The sequence below is a fragment of the Peromyscus eremicus genome, chromosome 3 (assembly GCF_949786415.1).
Source record: "Peromyscus eremicus chromosome 3, PerEre_H2_v1, whole genome shotgun sequence".
NCBI classification, from domain to species: Eukaryota; Metazoa; Chordata; class Mammalia; order Rodentia; family Cricetidae; genus Peromyscus; species Peromyscus eremicus.
In genome coordinates, this window is record NC_081418.1 from 114,111,334 (window position 1) to 114,133,528 (window position 22,195).

At 38.5% G+C, this 22,195-nt stretch overlaps 1 protein-coding gene across 1 annotated transcript in view; it reads right to left on the bottom strand.

Annotated features, from left to right (window-relative positions):
- Window positions 1-22,195, bottom strand: part of Cntn3 (contactin 3) — a 257,987-nt gene that overhangs the window by 78,598 nt on the left and 157,194 nt on the right. Inside the window, exons 9-10 of the mRNA XM_059257096.1 lie at window positions 21,525-21,654; window positions 17,924-18,074 (exon numbers count right to left, since the gene is read on the bottom strand). Coding sequence (XP_059113079.1) covers window positions 17,924-18,074; window positions 21,525-21,654 — 281 coding nt within the window. The remainder of the gene's footprint in view (window positions 1-17,923; window positions 18,075-21,524; window positions 21,655-22,195) is intronic.

Sequence of the window (22,195 nt, forward strand, 5' to 3'; positions counted from 1 at the left end):
AGTTATATTTTCCAAATTATAGTGAGTACCAGTTGCTTGGGTGTCCCTTTAAAATATGTAATCAAATTAGGTTAGAAATGGATCAGAAGGTTTTGCCTTCCTAACAACTTTTCATGTGATATCTATTCTGTTGAAGTGTTTACAATATGTCACAAAATAATATTTGAAACTCTGCATAATAGAGTCTCCCTCGTAGCATTGAGATTTGTGGCAAAAATACAAACATGGTTAGTTAATTCATCCTCGCACTGGTAGGGACAAGATAGCACAATGCCTACTGCCAAAATGTCTGGCACCCTCCACTGTTTTAGGTCACAGCCATACCGGATCTAGACAGGAATTTAGTAACTCTGTAATATCTGTACAAAAATCCTTAGTTAGCGTTTTTTAAACCCCCAAGGATGCAACTTACCAAGAATTGGTATTTAGTACATAAATTTTAATAAACACATTTTCCTAAACAAACACCAAGAGTTCAGACACAATTTTCATATACAAGGACAAAGCTTAATCAAACATCAAGTGTGCTCTATCACCTACCCTGCTATTGAGTTCTGCCAGATAGAGGCATTTTACCCCACTGTTCCAGCTTCAAGGTTATCATCTTTTATAGACACTCATCAATATTTAAGTGGTTCATTTACAATTTTATTCAGTGTTTCTAACGTTCTTAGGGCAGAAAGGTCTTTAAGCACTTAAAATATCGTGATGTCTCTTTGCATATAACAGGTATATGTGTACATGCAACAACAATTTTGATACAAGTAAGGATAGTTCAAGTCTTCTAAGACTCTATGGGCATCAAATTAGGAACCAATTCTATGATTCACTTATACAATCAACAAATATGTTTGGGAAGCCTTTATGTCATATGCTCTAGTGACAGGCGAGCTATGTCTTACTGGTTCTTTTCTTTATGATAATTTTAAACATTTCATGAATGTTACCTTGAATTTTTCTTTGCATAATTGCTAATATTGTGTCACTTAGTATATCAGTTTGGGGTAAGACATTTGCCCATACAGTGAAACTGTCTTTTCACTGTTCTCTGAATAATCTCAATAATGACAATCTCAATGTTCACGAGTGGGTTCTGGTGATCTACCATGTCTTATAAGAAAGGAACTCAAAATTCTTTAAGAATTTGCTTCTTCATTTTCAGCTTGGGACTCTATATACATCTAGAGTCTTGACTCTGAGTTTACATTTAAAATAGCTTTGGTTAGAAGATTATTAAAATTATGTAAGTAAAAAATATTCATGGAGAGTTAGTTGAATGAGGTGTGGTGTGTGTATTCCATTTATTCCACAAAAGAGTTGAACCATTTTAATATTTGAAGTTTCCTCTGGATAGTGAGGGAGAAAAAGAAGCTTTGAAGTGGGTTGTATTTTACCCATGCTGAGTCCTGTCACTATATTATACAATGTTCTCTCCACAAGCATCTCCTGTCTTTGGATATATGCATATGTATTTCTTGGCTAAGCTACAGTTGTACATCACCATATGAAGTTGCTACATCTCATGTGGGTACTGTGGCTGTTAATTAGCCATAATTTTTTCTCTGTCCATTTGTAGACACAAAGCTGTGTGTCAAAATTCTGTACCTGTATTAAGGAATGGAAGCATGGGACTAGGCTCTGTAAATGAACTGCAGACATTCATCCTCTGGGTGTTTAAAACAAAAACAAACAAACAAACAAAACAAAAACAAAATCTTCTATAAGAAACCATGCTCTGCAATAAGCAACATTTCCGTGGTAAGGATTTATAAGGTTCAAATAAAACTCATGTTCTAGGCAACTAGAAATATGACGTGATTTTATCCCCTCAAATATTTTCCATTGTTGTTCACTCCGTGTGTGGTTCGTGTGGGTGTGTGGGCAGCGGTGAGGTACTTGCATGCCATGGCATATATAGTGGTTAGAGGACAAAGTGGCTATCTATCCTCACCTTCCACCTTGCTTGCAACCAGGTCTCTCTCATTGTTCATACCTGTGCATACCAGACTGGCTGTCCTTTGAACTTGCAGAGATTCTCTTGTCTCCATGACCTACCTCCCATATGGGCATTGAAGAGTATGATAACCTGTTCTAGTGAATCTGATTTTCTTTTTAAAATTTCTCCTTCACTACTTCCCAACCACAGTTTTCTCTCCCTCCAGTTGTCCCGTTCCCCCTCTGTTACTGATTCATTCCTCCTCTGTTTCCCCTCAGAAAAAGAGCAGCCCTCCCAGAAATATCAACTGAACACAGCATGTAGTCAGAACCCGGTATATAGACAGAAACATAGAGACTGAGGAAGAGGAAGAAGAAAGACAATGAGAGACAGAAAAGGAAAGAGAAAGTATTAGAGAAGAGATGGGAGATAGAGAAAGAGAGGAAGCAGGAGGGAGAGAGGGAGAAGGAAGAAAAAATTGAGAGAGACTGAGTTTAAGGATTAGCTTTGAGAAGGGGGTGGTGAGATTGCTCTTTTTTTTCTTCTAATGTATTCATCTTTCATACAATACATCCCTATTGCAGTTTCTCCTCTCTTCCCTCCCCCCAGTTTGCACCCACCACCTTCCCTCTCTCCCAGCTCCATTCCTCCTCCATTTCCCTTCAGAAAAGAGCAGTCCTCTCAGGGCTATCAACTAAACAGGGAGGGTATTACAAGATGCAATAAGACTAGTCACAAGCCCTTGTATTAAGGCTGGATGAGGCAACTTAGTGGGAAGAAAATGGTCTGAAGAACAGGCAAAAGAGTCAGAGACACTCCCACTGTTTGGAGTTCAACAAAAAACACCAACTAATAACTGTAACATATTTGCAGAGGACCTCGCGTAGACAAGACCCATGCAGGCTCAGTAATTGCCACTCCAGTCTCTGTGAGCCCGGAGCCGTGCTTAGTTGATTCTGTGGGCTGTGGTCTCATGGTGTCCTACATATCTCTGGCTCCCACAATTCTTCTTTCCCCTTTTCTGCAGGATTCCAGTGCTCCCAGGGGAGGGGCCTGATGGAGATCTTCAATTTGGGCTCAGGACTTTTATATGGGTCCTAAACTCATGTTGTCAGGCTTGAATGAGAAGCGTTTTAACCACTCACTGAACAATCTTCCCAGAGTCTCTGTATATATTTTACATGTTGTTTCAAAAACATTTTGAGAGACATAAGCCAATTAAATAAACTATAAAATACCAAGTTATTCAAACCAGCTGCAGTAATAAAGAAATAAATAATAAATACAATGAAATATAAGGTTCTGTAATTATGTAAGCTGAAAAAATAAGTCTATTAAATTTTAAATTACTATAATTTTATCAATTACATAAATTAATAATTACTATGGATAATAAAATGCCTAAAACTTACACCATGCTAACATTAAAGTTATTTCTTTTTTTAAAATTTTCAACTTTGAAAAGTTAGGGAAAAAATCAATGAGAAGGCTCAGCAGGTCAAAGTACTTGCCTTCAAGCCTGACAGCCTGACTTGAGTTTGATTCCTAGTGTCATGAAACAGAGCTGACTCCATCAAGGTGTCCTCTGACCTCAGCAGGTGTGCCATGACATTTGTGAGTGCATGTGCATATCCTCTCACACATAATACATGTAAAAGTGAGTTAGAAAAAATTTCTTTTAAAAATATAATGATTACACATTCTATCTCAATCATATATTTTTTGGGGGTATTCTAGACTCAAAAAGGGTCATTTTACAAAATTTTCTACAGAAACAGCTTTAGCAATGAATTGAAGATACACCAGAAATATGCAAGTCAGTCAACACAGCAGGAAACAGGTCAAGGAGCAGAAAGGTGGATTTTGTTGTTGGTGTTTTTAATATTGAGCTTGCTAAGCACTGAAAAATGTGCCTTGGTAGACTAACTCAGGAGAATTGAAACAACACTGTAAAATATGAATAATTTTATGCATCAGACTATGGGAGATGAAATTATTAGTAATCTGAGTGTTTGTTTCCATTTATAAATGTGTGGTAAAAATGATATCCACTCAACCATCCATTGGATTAAACATCTGACCACATATCCACCCATCCATTCAGTCCATTCACTTACCCTCCCTTTTGAAAAGGCTCAGAGAAAGGAAATATACTAAATCCAATACTGTTCATATTTTAAATAGGCGATCATAAATAGAAACCCATAAAAATCAATTTTCTACATTCCCAAGAAATGGATGCCATCAATTAAGTGAAGAATTATAGGTTCTTTCAAGACATGGGAAGCTATCCAAGAAAGAATAAAATTAACTTCAACAAATATTTGTTGAGTGCTTACAATGCACTAAAGGTTTTGAAAAAATACAAATGTGAGTAAGAATTAGAGCCTATGCTTTAAAAATTTGCAATCTAATAGCCATATCCATATTCATATAGTTCATGCATAACCAACCATAAAATATAATCAGTGTGTATGACAATTTACATCAGGGTTGAACATCTATCAAGCTGTACTTGCATAATATACAATCTCCTATTCTCCACTTCTGCTATTTTGCCCCACACTAAATTTCTGTAACTCTTGCTCTATATCATCAAGGTTGTCTCCTAAGCAGATCACTGCTTCCTCCCTTCCTCCATTAAACATTCTCTAAAATTCTCCTTTGTCACAATAACCTTCCCCTTGATTCTCTACAATTCAACTTTATTCCCATTTCATAACCTCCGCACTAGTTGAGTCTTTCTCCTGAAAGATATTTTTTACTCCAGAACTTAGCTGTTTAACTTACTTACATTTCACCTCTTACTTATGCATGCTTTGTGAAGAGACATATCTTTCTCCTTTGCCTAGATCCTCAATGTAGAACATAGCATAGCACATGATGGGTATTACAGAAAGATTTTACAAGGTGGGCATAGTAGAGGTTCCCACCCCAAAGGCTACTCTGAAATCATCTTCCTCCCCCATTCAGAGATTCATCAGTGAATTAATGCACATAGAGAATGTGGTCAGGGCTAAGAGACAGCTCAGTAGTTAAGTGTTTACTCAGTTAAAAGTGCTTACTGTTTTTGCAAAGTACCAGGCTTTAGCACCCACATGGTATCCCAAAACCTCCCATGTCTCCAGTTCTAGGGAATCAGATTCCCTCTCTGACCTCTGTAGGCTTCCGCACCCACATGATACACACATATACATTCAGGGATGTGCACACGCGTGCCCGCGCGCGCGCGCACGCCCACACACACACACACACACACACACACACACACACACACACACACACATGAATTAGGTTTATGTATAGGTTTTAGAAACTGTGGTGAGGATGTAAAATAAATTAATTTAAAAAGTGTGGTCAATACATTAGAAGAAATAGTGTTCAGCCTCACAAAAGTAGAAAAAGCCTGTCATTTACAGTAATATAGATCAATCACAATATATCTTGCTAGGTGAATGTCACAGATGGTGAACACTAAATATTGATAATATCACACATATGAGGTTTTTGTTGTTGTTTTTTCCCCAGTAAGACAAAAGCAGAGACTAGGACAGTCGTTGTCAGGGTTTAGATAGAGAACAAGCTCAATGGATGCTGAGTATAGTGGTCCAGTTGTATAGAATGAGTAAGCTGAAAACCCCAATGCATGGTATGGGGTTGCAGTTATTATTGTTTAGACATTTGAAATTTGATATGAAAGTTGATAATAAGTATATTTCCCACAGGCATAAAACATTGTACCTAGTGAGACAGTAGACATAGTCATTAGTATGTAATTAGTAATTTTACCCCATATTTCATTGGTACATATAATTTTGTCAAGTATACACCAATAAAGCCAACCTCACCCCCCTCCCCCAAACGAAACTAACAAACCAACACACAAAGAACACAAAGAAAATCTTTCTTCTCTTTGAATTTAGTAACCAATGAACTATGGGAAATTCAACACCTGTGTCCTGGGAAGTGCTACAGACTGATCTTCAGGTTTCCTAAAAACCAAACTATAAAGGCCTGGTCCCCAGGATGGTGATGTGTTGGGTGGAGCCTTTAAGATGTGGGTCTTGGTGAGAGAGAGAACCTGGAAACAACCTAGATGCCCCTCAATCAAAGAATGGATAGAGAAAAATTTGTATATTTACACAATGGAGTATTACTCAGCAGTAAAAAACAATCACATCATGAAATTTGTAGGCAAATGGATGGAACTAGAAAATAATCATCCTGAGTGAGGTAACCCAGATCCTGAAAGACAAACAGGGTATGTACTCACTCATAAGTGGATATTAGATGCAAAGCAAAGGATAACCAGGATACAATCCACAGCCCCAGTGACAGTTAATGGTAACAGTGGGTGTTAAGTGAATTATTTGAAGAAGGAACACATATTGAAATATATGGAGTAGAGAGTGGAACTTCAAAGGTGGATAAAGGGATAAGTTAGCTGCCCTTCAAGATTCCTAGTCAGATGTTTTCTGCAAATGTTGCTGTATTATACTGTCCCAATTATATAATTGACATAAACCACAAGGGTGTGCAGGGGACAGAAGAGCCAGCCCTTCTGTGGTGCTACAGCAAAGTGTCTCATGAGCATAGGAATAAAGCCAATCTTGAGTGAGAAGGTGGACCTTCTAAAATCGAGGAGACAGATTCTAATCAGAGGAAATGTCAGGAGAAAAAATGAAGAATGCAGAAGGAAATAATTTCTTTCTCCTTCACATAGGAGCTGATAAAATGGTTCAGCAGGTATAGGAGTTTGCTGTCAGATCTGACACAGTTGAGTTTTATGCCTGGGATACACATAGTGGAAGGAGAACACTGATTCCTATAATCTGTGCTCTCACCTCCATTTACACTTGGTAGCATACGTGTCCTGTTCACAAGGCAATCATATATCTAGCTGTACTTGTGACTATGTTAGACAATCAAGATGAGTTTAAGATACAGCATCTCCCTTGCCAACCTTAACCCTATTAGCAGAAGAAAACTTTCATGCAGCTATAAAGTCCACTCTTTCTTTGAACACTAGGTGTGAGCAGGGACACGGAGCATGGATTGAGATAGGTCCAAGCACACCTGGGAGTTCAGGGGTTTAGTTAGAAATTCTACAGATCAAAACAATGATATATAAGTAACAACTGTAAATAAGTAAGTCATTTAGGTTGAGCACAAATTTTAGTTAATTGACCCAGTTCTGGCAATAGGCTGGCTTGAAGGGGAATCTGAAATCCTGAACTTTGAGATTCATGGATCATCCTTCCCTTACCAAAGTCATAAAGCAGACAAAAGATTTCTTAAAGTGCCCTTAACTTTCATAACCCATAAAATCTAATTGGAAATATGGGTTTAACAGTCCCACGATCATCACACCATTTAACTGATGTAATATGAGAGACCTCTTGTCAGCAATTCCTATAAAATATACTGTGATGGAATTGGTTTCCCTAAGGTTTAAATCACACAAAATCAGTTCATTCCTCCAAAAAGAAAGGTTTTTTTTATTTATCTTTTTACTTAAATGTTGTTACCTTTCAGATATCCAAATAATACTAAGAAAAAAAGTCAATTCATATTCATGTAGTGGTCATTACATTAGCTATATCTTCTGAACCACAGGTATGAACCACTGTAATGCCTTAGTACATTATTTTTATCATTGTGCCTGACATCCTATGATAGAAATGAAGTCCAGAATGAAAGAAATTTGTTGAAGACACAGTTATAAGTAATTTTTCAAATACTATTTTTTTCAACCGAACCCTTGTCGAGAGAGTCAAGTAAATATTACCAAACAGATTGGTGAAGGCTACAAGTGTAGCAATCTTGACCCTGGTTTATAAAAAATGAAGCCAAGATTCAAGAGTCACACAAATGCTCTGATATCACATGGGTTGGGTGGTAGACCAAGATCTGACCCAGGTTTTTCATGCTTTGTTGCTTCCATGTGCTAAAATAAAGAAGGAAGTAGATGAAGCTTACATTTGACTTCGTACATAGTAAATAATGTGAATAACCAGCAGTATACTTACTGGCAACCAGGCACAAATAACTCATTTAAGAAATGCTATAAACATATACACAGGGGACTGAAGTTCTTTTGTGACTCAGTGAAGATGTACAGGCTGTGGCAGTGGTTGTCGGCTGTTTGAAACCTGGGGCCTATGCAGGGTCCCTTGGCTCGGCCTGGGAGGAGGGGACTGGACCTACCTGGACTGAGTCCACCAGGTTCATCTCAGTCTGTGGGGAAGGCTTTGCCCTGGAGATTGGAATGGGGGGCGGGCTAGGGGGATGGTGAGGGGGGCGGGAGGGGGGAGAACAAGGGAATCTGTGGCTGATATGTAGAACTTAATTGTATTGCAAAATAAAAATTAAAAAAAAAAGAATATGGAAGAAAGGCTATGTTGTTTTTTTTTTTTTTTTTTTTTTTTTTTAGTTTTCTGTGAATCCCATGGCAAATCAAAGTCTTAGATCAACCCATCTTGACTTGAATGTTTTCACTCATAAATTTTCTCACAGGTAGCTGGGGCATAAGAAAAGTAGATCCTCCTTCTTTTTCTTCCAGGAAAAATCAAGGGGACATGGATGTCTGTGCCAAGAAAGCAAAGCACAAAAGGAGAACCTTCTCTGTTCTCTGAGACTCTTGACCCAGGATGCTCAATCTTCTCTAAGAATATCAAGGTTGCTTAAAGTTGCTCTCCTTGGAAGGAGATGGATGGTTCACCATCTGTGAATAGCTCCGGTAAAGCTATCTTGTTTGGGTGATTGGATATAAGCTTTGGCATGGAATAAACACACATTTAATTAGTCTACCTTCTTATTTATGTAGTCCTCCTTTTTAGATGGCATTTTACCTAATCTGCTTTGCTCCATTTCAGGTTCCTGTGAAGGACCTGCTCTCTAATGTTATCTCCTTGTCCCAGGTAAGGAAGCACCCTCACCTCTCTGTGCTTCACGGAGCTGTGGGTTAAAAAACGCCTGCTTCATGGACAGAAAACCTGCATCCAGTGTCTGGAAACTGTCCACTTTTGTGTTTACTGTTGATGATTAACAGTTAGAAATGACCCTTTCCCTTTGAAAATATCCACATTTGTAGAATAAATTATATTATCACTTTGATCATATATTCTATGTCACTATAATTGATGTCTTAGCTTTCCACTTTGAAAGCTCTTGGTGCTTCTTATTCATCTCAGTGTCAGTCAATCACCCCAGCAAAGAATAACGATGTGACATATTAGCGGACAACATGAAGTGCCTTCCCTCCAAGAGGTTGATAGGGACATCAACCACTAATCAACTAGCAACTAGTTCCTTAAAGTATCAGCATCACAGACATTAAACAACTTTCTCTTTTGTTCTTCAAAGGTAGACAGAGATTGATTTGCAGTTAAAAACATAGGAGGTAAATGGATCTCTGAGATTTTAGTATCGAGCCGAGGGCAGATTAATTGAAGTTCACTGAGTTCCTGCCTACCTGAGTGAGAGCTATGAGGGAGCTGCTCTTAAATGGGTGGGTGACAAGTGGAGAGAGAGAGAGAGAGAGAGAGAGAGAGAGAGAGAGAGAGAGAGAGAGAGAGAGAGAGAGAGAGAGAGAGAGCGCTCTGGGCTCTTAGGTACAGGGGAGCAATGGACGGCTTGAAAAGTCAGGGGAGCAGCCTTCTATGTTTTGAACAGCACAAAGGGTGAAGACTTCAGGGAGATCAGAAAGAAGCCAAGAAACATGAGGAAATATAGAAAAGACAGAGATAGAAACTATTTGGCCAAGATCTTAAGCTAAGGGGAAATGCAGCCTGACCCACTATGACTAGTAATGACTTTCATAGGCACATCATGATTGGAGACTGTGGCCTCCAGAAATGGCCCTTACTGTGACACAACTATCCTGGCCGACCAAATAGTCAGATTCTACTTGTAAGTATCTTCAACAGTTATTTGATATGACCACTTGGGAGCATTTTCTTGAGCTTTTAAACTAGTTGGTACTAATCATAAAGGTAAGATAAAATGAATAAGAAATTATATGTAGAGTTTATTTAATATATAGTTTATATGAGTGTAATTCACTCATTATGATGTCCAGTCCTAGGAGTTCTATCAAATGAATATAGTCATGTTAGTAGTATTTATTATAAGCAAGAATTACATTTACCTTTCCACCAAATAGTCCCTGGACCCCAAAGTCATACTCCCCATTTGATCACAATAATCGTTCCTTTCTGTCCCCAAACCAGAAGCTTCTCTAGGGCTGTAATGTTATGGAGTCATGCAGTATGTAAAGCCCACTGAATTTTTTTTTTAAGACAAGGTTTCCCTGTGTAGCTTTGTGCCTTTCCTGGAACTCACTTGGTAGCCCAGGCTGGCCTCGAACTCACAGAGATCCGCCTGCCTCTGCCTCCCGAGTGCTGGGATTAAAGGCGTGTGCCACCACTGCCCGGCCCCACTGAATTTTAAGGACATTTTCAATGTGCAAAAAGCTGCATTAAGAATTGGCTAAAATGCTTTTAAAAAAAAAAGACATAGATTGTGGTTATTCATATTTGGGATATATCTTCACTAATTCTCTAAAAGGCATTTCCATATCTATAGTTTTAAATGCTACCTAGAATATCTGGAATGATTTTTAATGTGTTTAATTAGGAGTAATGGGCCATTCTTGGACTTTCTTTTCAATCTGGGCTATTTCAATAAAAAAAAGCAATGGCATTCACATGAATGGTCTAATTTTTAAAAATAAGTGGCCAATGTATTTTAAATATCACTAAGTGGTAGAGAAAGAAAGCTACACATATTATATCAAATATGCCAACTGGTTATTTCTTCTGGTAACCAAGTCTCATAATATTCTCAATACTTGCTTTCAGTTTTACTTTGCTTAAGGGAGACAAAAGTAAAGTAAATTTAATTTAATTTAATCCAATTTAATGTTCTCTATAAAACATATGATTTTTTAGGTGAATAAATAAATGAGGGGACAGTAACACATTGAAACCTGATAAAATATTGTTGGATGCTAAAAGGGAGAGGGCATTTCTTTTACCCAAAGAACTGCTTCTTGTGGCTTTGTGCAGTAGTGGATGATAGAAGAGATAAGTCTTTACTCAATACTGAATGCTTGTAATTTTGAGGTTTGGAGGAGTTTGTTACAGGGCAAATGAAGCTGATCTTTACTTAATAAATCAAGTATGAGATGAGATTATGAAAATAGGCCTCTCTACTTATAAATTGAGTGTCTATGAGTTTCAGAGTATAATGTATGTCCTCTTCCTCTTAATGATATCTATCTTCACAGATAATTATGTACATTGTTCCAGTTTAAGTATCAAATCTACATTTATAAAGATGCCAAAATTTCCTCAGGTCTTTAATAAGCTCCAATTTCATACTGATATTATCCATTTGTCCATCCATCCTATGTCATTCTATCTTCTCTAATTATCTATACTTTATTATCTATTTATCCACCTGTCTGTCAATAATGTATTTGTCCATCTCTATTCTATCAATGATGTCTATCTCTATGTAATCTTTTTCTAACTAATAAATAATTATCCACTATCTATCTTTCTAGTAACCTATTCATACCTATCATTTTTCTATCTACATACCTATTAGTTATATGTCATCTATCCCTCTGTCTATGATCTGTCCCTTCATAATATCTATCATTTATTTATATCTATCCATCTATATTTAATCTATTTATCTATTTTTAATCATCCTATCTTTTTATCTTTGTATGCATGCATCTATCTATCTAGCTATTATCGATCTATCTATCTATCTATCTATCTATCCATCCAACTGTCCAGCTGACCTTGTAACAAGCACTTCAAATTTAACAAGTGTCAAATTGAACTCAGCATATTCTTCCCAACTCTGCATTTTCTGTAAGTTTCCCTGTAACATCAACTCCACCTATCATGATCTCTGATGTCAGAAACCACAATCTAGGACTCCTCCCTGTGATTTCTCTTCTCATCCAATCACAAATCCAATGAAGCACTGTCAAGTTAAGCCTTTGGCAACTCTTCCAGTCTTCTTTGTACCCCCCATTGCTATTTGTGTAGCTATGGCCATACTACTTTCTCCCTCAGACTGGTGGGTTACTGATAACTGACTCTTGTATTCAGTCCTCCAGCTCCATCAGTCCACCAGCAGCACTGTTGGTCTTCTTTTACAAAAGTTTGACCTTTTAACCCTGTCACTTTGCTTTATTCTGTTGCTTCCCAGTGCTCTGAGGAAGAATATAAGTTATGCAGGTTCCACTGATACAAATGGAATTACTGCTCTTAGGCAAAATGTTGAAGGGAGCTGCCTGAAGGCACTATTTAAGGAGCAGAGCATAGACCCTTATGAACTCTATAGCCACCTTGAACTTCATATTATGTAGTTCTCAGAATGGAGAGAAATTAAGTTATTATTTATAAATTACCAAGTCTAATGCATACTGTTACAGCAGGTGGTATGGACTCAAACAACACCCCGACTGTCACTGGACCTTTGCATGCTGCTGCTTCCGGTTGGAACAGCCTTCTCTATCAAATCCCTTGTGTCTTTCAAGTCTTGCTACAGATGTTCTGTAAACTTGATCCCCAATATAGAGACAGAACTTTCTCAGGGAACCTCTGAATAGCCTATGCTTTGCTAATAGAGTTTTGATGTAACTGCTTTATCACCTGTCTGGCCACTGAAAAGCAACAAAAATAGCAAGGAATTTTCTGATATAAAGCAGATATCTTCTACCTGACATACATCAAACTGTTTTCAAATGTATAAACAAAACTTGATCTTAAGAGCCCAAGAGTTGCCAAGCGGTGGTAGCACATGCCTTGAATCCCAGCACTTGGAAGGCAGAGGCAGGCAGATCTCTGTGTTCAAGGCCAGCCTGGTCTATATAGTGAGTTCTAGAACAGCCAGTGCTACACAGAGAAACCACGTTTTGAAAAACAAAATGTTCCTCATTTTCTAAAGCATCTGTTGTCACTTCAAAATGACTTATTCGTTTAGGGGTTCTTACAAACTTTGATTCAATTTCAAGTTTGATTAGTAAATCTAAAGCTATCACTGTGCTCATATACAAAAACTGAAAAACTGGGTATATAGAATTATGTAAATATATTGTATGATTTATGCAGTCATATTTGTCACCCTATATAATTAATAAAATTCATATTCTTATCTTTTTAAAGTCTAATTTAGACTTTAAATGACACCTTAATTACAGATTATTTGCTCAGTAGAAACGTATTTACTGGTTGGGTTGTGTCTTAGTGACACAGATCTTAACTAATGTGTATGAGTCAGTCTCCGATTCGATTTCCAGCACCTCAAAGTAAGTAAGTAAAGACTAAGTAAGCATATTTGCTGCCAGGAGCCTGAATTCATAGGGAACTGACATTTGATAGAGCAGTAACCCTTGGTCTCTTTCTCCTGAAAAGTAGACTCCTCAGTTGTCATGAACATGACCCCTTGTAGTAACTACACATATATACATCTATCTTTTGCTCTTATTGTAGCTAAGGGAATTTATGATTGGTTAGGTGAAAGAGAAAGTACCAGATGGGACTTCTGGGAATCCTTTAAGAGGGAGAAGATACCTATATTTATACCTTTTTCCTGCTCCTCCTAGAGCTGCCACTTGACCGCTGATGCTCAAGTAGTCCTCTAGACTGATGTGGTGCATTGGTGGGGTACCAAACCAAGAGCCTGTATCTCCATGGAGTCAGGCTAGCTTGGAATGGCTAATTTTAGAAATCCCAACCAAGCTTGTAGATTCCTGGGAATTTCCCTAGCACCAGATTTCTCCCTTGCCCCATAAGGTCTCCCTCTATCTTGTTCATTGCTCTCCTACTCTGTCCCTCCTCCAGCTCAACTGTCTCATCTCCTCATGTTCTCATCCTCCAACCCCATCCCTCTATTGCTTCCCCCTCATCCCCAGTTTACTCATGGAGACCTCTGTTTCCTCTTCCCAGGGTGATCCATGCATCCTTCTTAGGGTCCTCCTTGTTTTCTAGCTTCTCTAGAGCTGTGGGTTGTAGTCTGGTTATCCTTTGCTTTACATCTAGTATCCACTTATGAGTGAGTATATACCATGTTTGTCTTTCTGAGTCTGGGTTACCTCACTCAGGGTGATATTTTCTAGTTCCATCCTAGCAATATTGGCGAAGGTGCCTGAACTGGCCTACCTTGGTAATCAGAATACCCTAATTGTCATCATAGAGCCTCCATCTGATGGAAACAGATGCAGAGATAAAGGCCAAGTACCAGGTTAAGTTCTGGGAGTCCAGTTGAAGAGAGAGAAGAGAGATTATATGAGCAAGGAGAGGTCAAAATCATGACAGGGAAATCTACGGAGACAACTGAACCAAGCTCATAGGAACTCATGAACTTTAAACTGACAGCTTTGGAACCTACATGGGACTGGACTAGACCCTCTGCAAAGGAGAGACAGTTATGTAGCTGGGTCTCTTTGAGGGGCGCCTGGCAGTGCGATCAGGATCTATCCCTGGCGCATAAGCTGGCTTTCTGAATCCCGTTACCTATGGTCTGAGACACCTTGTTCACCCTTGAGGCACGCGGGGGCGGGGGGGGGGGTGTTTGGCCCTGCCTCAACTGAATGTACCAGGCTTTGCTGCTTCCCCATGGGAAAACTTACCCTTTGGGGGGAGGGGATGAGGGGTGGATCAGTTGGGGGGGCAGATAGGTAGGGATGGGGGGAGCGGAAAGAGGGATGAGAGGGGGATCTGTGGTTGGTATGTAAAATGAATTAAAAAAAATTAAATAAAAAAAGCCCAACCAAGCAGTGAACATCCAGCAAACACATAGAGAACTAGAACCTTCTTCAGTTATACTTTCTTTTAATAGTGTACATATAACACAAACCAACTCTTACTATTCAACATATCTACCAGTATAAGGTGTGTGTTAAATGATTATATCATTGCAAGTAGCTAAGGCACACAGGTAATATCTCTTTTAGTAGGTAAGAAAACAAAGGTTCAGATGTGTCACATAACTGACCCTATCACATCATACTAGCAAGTAGGCAAGTTGCAAATTCTTGTTTACATTTCAGACTTATGCTCTTTCACCAACCATCATTGTACAATGTGCAGAATAAATCTCTCCTTGGGTGTCTGTGGCTAAATCTCTTAATCTTTTTATCCCCATTTAAAATTAAGATTATAGACCTCTGTCTAGGATGTATACTGCTGTGAGGACAAGTGGGCTTTCTATTGTGCAAAAAACTATAGCCCCTGGGGGAAAAAAATCACGCTATAACTCAGATGATTTAGTTAGTTGCATAGGAGGCCTTGACTTACATAGTTATATTGGAGGTCTTCACTTCCAGGGTAGTCAAAATTAAGTATTTTGACCACAAACTGTAATTGTTTAAGCCTGTTTACAAAGTCCAACACCAAGTCAGTTAATCACATCCTCTTTATGCTTAACTTGTATGGCTGGGTTGTGTTGGACACACCCACATTGCGGTTTGCATTGTACATTTGAATTTGTATCTTTTTTATTTTATAATTTAATTTAATTTTATATATCAGCCATGGATTCCCTTGTTCTCCCCCCCCCCCCGCCTTCCTCCCACAATAGACTACTGGCAATGGTCGAGAGACAGCCCAAACAGACCTACTCTGGTGATAGGATGGCCAAACACCCTAATTGTCATGCTAGAAACCCCATCCAATGACTGAGGGAACTCAATTTGTATCTTAATAAAGATGTCTCCTATTATATAAAGGAAAAACTGCAGCTTATGTGGTTTTATAGACTCTTATGAAAATACTTCCAGACCTGTAATCTAAAAGCTGTTCATTTGCAATAAGGCACTGTTGGAATTTAAAAAAAGAAATCCATGGGCCATGGCAGAAGATTTTACTGCTTACTCAATGTCCTCTTATTTCCCAAAGTAATGCTTGTAGTTCTGTGACTGAAAAAGCCTGAGACTACCCACCCCCAAGATGCTAGACTCTTGTACAAAAGCTGGCACTGAATAATCTCAGTGGTTATGCTCAAGGGTTTGATTCCTCATTAGCTGAAAGCATGTTCAAAAGTGGATCAGTTGTAGAGAAGTCTGTGTGAAGTTTCCTATCATTGCTGTAATTAATCACCACAAATTGAATCCCCCAACCTGAAATGCCAGCATAGGTCTCATTGGCTAAATCAAGGTAAGGTGGTGACAGGGTTGCATTCCTTCTAAAGACCTAGAATCATTTGTGCTTATCCAGACTTTCAGGGGTGGAAACCTGTTCTCTGGTATGATGGGGACAGGATCTCTGTTGTACCTTCCAGACTTCAAAGCATCAACCCACTGAAAGGTGGGTCTATTTCTGCATTGGCTCTTGACCTGCTTCCTTGATAATCACCTCTCTCTAGCTATCCTTTTGCCTTTCTCATCCTCTTTTATTTAATTTCAAAATCCCTGGTGATTTGTTTGCTTCTACCCAGGTTAATTATGTAGGTAAATCTATTTTAAAATTGACAAATCAGGGCTGGCAACATGGTTCAGTGAATAAAAGTTACCGCCACCAAGCTTGACAGTATGAGTTCAGTCAGCAGAACTTCACATGGTGGAAGGAGAGAAATGATTGCCCCAATTTGTCACAAGAGTAGAGTGGCACACATACTCTCTCTCTCTCTCTCTCTCTCTCTCTCTCTCTCTCTCTCTCTCTCTCTCTCTCTCTGTCTGTCTCTATCTCTCCTCTCTCTCTCCTTTCAGACATGCGCACACATTCACATAAATGAATAAATAAATGCAAAAAAGTGACAAACTGGCAACCTTAATTCCAAATTTAACTTCATTTCATCACTTTGTTACTTGTCAACTTGACGGGATCTAGATCCACCTGGAAGGCAGTGTCAGGGCATGTCTTTGAGGGAATTTCCAGGTTGGGTTGAGGTAGGAAGACCCACTCCACATGTAAGCAGTACTATTCCATGGTGTGTGTGTGGGGGTGATCTTGGAGTTTTCAAAAAGGAGAAAAGAAGCTGAGAGGTCTTTCTGCTTCCTGATTGTGAGCTGTGATCAGCTGCTGGAGCCATCATGCTGTTCTCTCCATGGTGGGCTGCATCCTCAAACCTCAAACTGGAAGCTAAAATAAATGCCTCTTTTCCTAAGTTGCTTTATGTCAGATCAGCCACAAGAAAGGTAACTAATACATCACTTAACACAACAAAGCCACAAGTTTCCAGGGTAAGGGCATGAGCCCTATGGGCCTATTACTCAGCTATCACAAGCTCTGCAGGAAGTTTCTAGCAAGAAGCAAGCATTTAGTCAATAGTAATAGTAGCCACTATACATGCTTCCTCTCTGGCAGGTATCGATCAGCAAGCATTATGAGTATTCATGCATTTCATCTTCATAACAAGATTCTCAACACGAGGCATTAACTGTTACTATCATCGCCTTAACAAATAAAGAAGACACAGAGATGTGGGGACACTTCATAGAGCCAGTATATGCAGAGTGAAGACATGAACCCAGACAGAGCAGGTCTAGAATCCAAGTATTGAATAAAGCCTCCTTCTGTCCCTTCATTACAATGTTATAATGAGAAAATGAAGAAAGTGTTTGCTTAAATTAAATTCAGGAACAACTAAATTATCCCAAAGTAGAAGAAAATACATTCATTTCCCTTGAACTGGTCATTTTACCATCTTCTCTTTTGTCTTGGGATGTAGTCTCACATATGGGCCCCACATTCCTTAATCCTTCTGGCTGAGTGTCCCCAGAGGCCCACAGAAGACTGCTCTTGCCAAAGCAAAGCATTTTATGAAGAGAAAGGTTGATCAGGTTTGAAAGCTCAATTAATAGTGTAATTAGAGTATTAAAGACTAAACTATCAGTGTTCTGATTTGTAATTTGTATACTACATTCTCCAGTATGCCAAAGTATTACATTTTATGCTGAAAACCCGCTTTGCTGATCGACACAGGAAAGAAGAAAGCAAACCAGTGTTTTGTAGGATAGAATACCTTGTCTGCTCCCGCACCATCATGTCTCCCTTCTTCCAGAAAGAAAGCGCCTTTGGGGAGGCTCTGGGTTTACAATCCAAGATCACCAGGCTGCCTACTTGCACCTGAACCAATTTTTTCATGGGGTTCCTTGAAAAATCTGGAGCAGAAGCTAACGGGGAGAGGAGAAATGGATTATTGATTTAATAAGAAGTAGGTATTTTCTTAAAATCCCTGTAACTTGAAAGGTCCCCTGCATCTGTGTTTTTAAATTATCGCGTGGCACAGGAGATGCTGATGCTTGATTTGATGTGTGTCATACACAAGAATGCAATGTCGAAAATTTAATCTGTGCTGTTGTGTTTGGGGTCAAGTTCTAAATCTCAAGATCTTTGCTTTACACAGTGATACTTTAATGTCTACTGTGATATTTAAAATAATTCAATCATGAGTTTATTAAAGAAAACTATTTAGAATAGCATGCTTAGGAAAGTTTATTCCATCATGACCATGTTGGTCTCTATCATTAGAAACAGCACCTAGTGATAATCTGTCACTCAGAAAGGGATGGCCAAAGGTCTTAGAATGGCTGAGTTCTGAACTAATTGTTTACCAGGTTGTACCATAAAATTCTCATATGATTAAATTTAACTTCCAAATTGAGGAACGAAGACATAGCACAGATGTAATATTCAGGGATGTAATATCACATTAATGCCATAATGTGCAGAAAACATTGTGCTTCCCAGTAAAGCCTATGATGTCAACCTTTAGGCTACCTAGTTAGATGTAAGATATCATTTAAATGAAATGATATGCTGATGAGAAAGTCACTATTCCTTTTACTACATATGTATAAACAAGCTTGGGAAGCTGATTATCTCCCCAAATACAGAATGTTCTCTCCTTTTTAAATTAAGACAGGGCCTCCTTTTCTAGCCAAAGTTGGCCTCCAGTCACAATTCTCTTTCCTAGAATCCCAACTTCTGGGATAACAGGTGTGTGCCATGACACATAGATTCTTTTTGCTTCTCTCTCTCTCTTTTTAAGTAAGATTTAATACTTTTTATTTCATGTGCATGAGTGCTTTGTCTGCAAGTATGATAGTGAACCACATGTGTGCAGTGCCCGTAGAGACCAGAAGACAGAGTAGCATACCCTGGAACTGGGTATCCAACACACAATTATCTGCCATGTGGGTGATGGGTTTGGAACTAATGTCCTATGCAAAAGCAGCAACTTCTCTTAATGCTGAGCCATTTCTCCAGCCTCTACTCACCTGGCTTCTAATGCTCTATGCTGTGGCAAATCCCAGTGAAAATAACTTACTTTTTGCCACATATGCATTTTATAATTGTTATAGTATGTGACTGAGTATATGGTTGTTCAACACCTGCATTTAAGGCTCAGGGAACATCATGAAAGAGTGAGGCAGAAATATTTTAAGAGGCAGTGGCCCAGGAAATCTGTGAGGCTGTGCCTTCTAGCTGTGACAGAGAAGCTACATTCATGAAATCAAGCAGCATGGCTGCTTAAATAAGAACTCAACAATTCCAACAGTTAACTTCCCATTATACATGGAGAAATTTAATGGGGTCTCGCTCCTAGATGAAAAGTAATTAACAATTGTCAAGAGAGGGATAATTTATCTTCACCAAGGATAAGCCTCATGGTTGGTCATATAATACTGAGTGGTCAGCCCTAGAAACACATACATGTAGGTGACACAGAACAGACTCAGCAGGTTATATTCATATGTCTATTTGTTTATATGTATATGTAACAACCACAATTAAAGAAGAGGAGGCTGTGAATTTTGAAGGGAGCTTGGGGCAGGGAAGCACATTGGAAGCTAGAAGGAGAGGGAGGGGGATGATATAATTATTATTTAATTAAATAAAAAGAGACACATTATTCTGAGTTGGTCTTGTAAATTAAAATCCTGTGGAAAACTGTTTCAGTAAAACAACAAGAATCTATATTTGAATATAATTTTTAATTTACACATCTTCTACTTTCCCATATAATGGCCCTGTATCATAATAGGGAGGAATCTATCTTAATGAAAGAGGAATTAGACTACGACTCTGCCAGTTTTTAATCTACAGAAGCATGTGCTTCAACTTACAGCTGTGTGCCATCCTCTCCTGCTTTTGTTGTAACATGCTACTTCTCTGCCACAGATAAAAGGGGGCAGAGTTTCACTGACAATCCTGGCAGTCATCCTGATACACACAATCCACATCCAACCTTCAGGTGCCAGAGACAAGAGACTTCTCCTTTAATCCCAACATCTCTTGGAATTTGGTACTGCATACTCCTTTGTTGTGAGTGACTCTCATCCATTGTAGAATATTTGGCAGCCTCTCTATCCTCTACCATGGTGGCTACAGCACACAGGACTTCCATTCTTTCCCCAGACTCTAGTTATAATAACAAAAATTACCCTCAAATATTTCAAAGTATGCAGCAGAGTGAAAACATTCTTAAGCTGAGAACCACTGACTTACATGAAAAGAACCTCATATCTTTCGTGCCACTTTTACCAGGTCAACGATAGGCAACGGCACAAATAAGGGTTCATAGGGCCATGGAACTAGTAGTGACACTTGCACACTTGCATCTAAGCAAACAAGGAAGTCATGCTTCCCCCACTGAACTGAATGTGGTAATAAACTCTGAGAATTGGGAGATATTCTGTGGAAACTAAAAATAATGGCGATCATTGAGTCCTGCCTCCAGTTATGCCCAAATCTAAACTTTCCATCTTACTTTCTTGAAACAGTGAGTCCTTTCTTCCTTCTCCATCTCCCTCTTTTCCTTCTGCATTTCCTTCTGCCTTGCTGTTAAGTTACCCTTGTGTTTTCAGTCATTTGTCATGCCAGTGTCCTTTGTATAAATGCCCTAAACACTACGAAATACTTTCCTCCTTTCCTCAGACCTAAAGTGCAGGAAGAGGTAATAAATCATAATCTCAAATAGTGGATCATTGGTTAATTACACCTTCAGTACACTCCACACCTGGGCCTCCAAACGGGGTTCATGAAGACAAAAGCAGCTTCTGAGTCAAATATCACTGATTCCAACTTGGACATTTGCTTTTGTGGACCAGGAATAGAGAGCACCAGAATCCTGGTAAAAAGCATTTCTTAGTCAAGGACACTAGGGCTGGGTAATGGTCCATTAGATGTGAAGGAGCTTCTTTCTCCTGGTTTAATTCAACCTTGGAACTTAATTCTGGTCACTATGGCTTCTTTTGCTTTGATATCATTTAAAATGCATTTGTTGTAGTTTGGCTTGGTTTGCATTTATGGTTGTTATTTGTTTGTTTTGTTTATTTAGATAGGATCTTATTCTTGGCCCAGGTTGGTGGGGCAGGTGCCTGGCACTCCCGATATAACTCTACCTGGCCTCAACTTTGTGGCTATCCTCTTGTATTCATCTTCTAGGTCCTGGGAGACTAGTGTGTTCTCTAATTGGAAACCGTGAATATGAAACAAAATTGTGGATTTTATTAGGTGGTAGAATAAAATTATAAAAAGCCAATATTTTATATTCTGGAAAAAAAAATGGAAGATTAAAGTGAAAAAAGTAAGATTAAACACATAAAAATTAGTCTTACCTACAACTTTGAGCTCAGCACTGGAATAGATAAGCCCGTGCTTGTTTTCTGCTATACACTGGAACATTCCAGAGTCAGTCACATTGAGGTTCGATATTGTAAGGGCACCATTTTCTATCTGTATTCTCTCCTGGATTGAAAAATAATATTTCTTACAGATAAATAAAATTTTAGGATTAAAATAAACACTACTGACTATCATTTCAATCAGACAAAAGATGTTGCTATTTTCCCTCAGACTACTAGGCAGTATGACCTGAGATGTAACCTTTTTCTTCTTTGAAATGGAAAAAGATGTTTCAGATACACAACCAAAAATCAGAAAATAATTTTCAAAACCAAAGGTGAAGTGTGGAAGCCATTTCATTTTCATCTATGGTTGATTCAGACTGAAAAAGAAAATGTTCTGGGAGGTTGATTTTCATCCTGGGAGGTGGAAAATTTTTTTCATCACAATATTTTTTTAATTATATGAGCTTAAGATATTATAATTCAGTGCATTAAACAGAATGCTAGGAAACCCATATACTTACCAAGTTTTTTTCCAAGTATGATGGTTATATATAAAAACATAAGGGCACATAATTGACTTAGTACACACAGAGGAGGTGAATGAAACAATAAATACACATCTATGAAGGTAGCCAATTAACAGATTCATTTATTCTCTA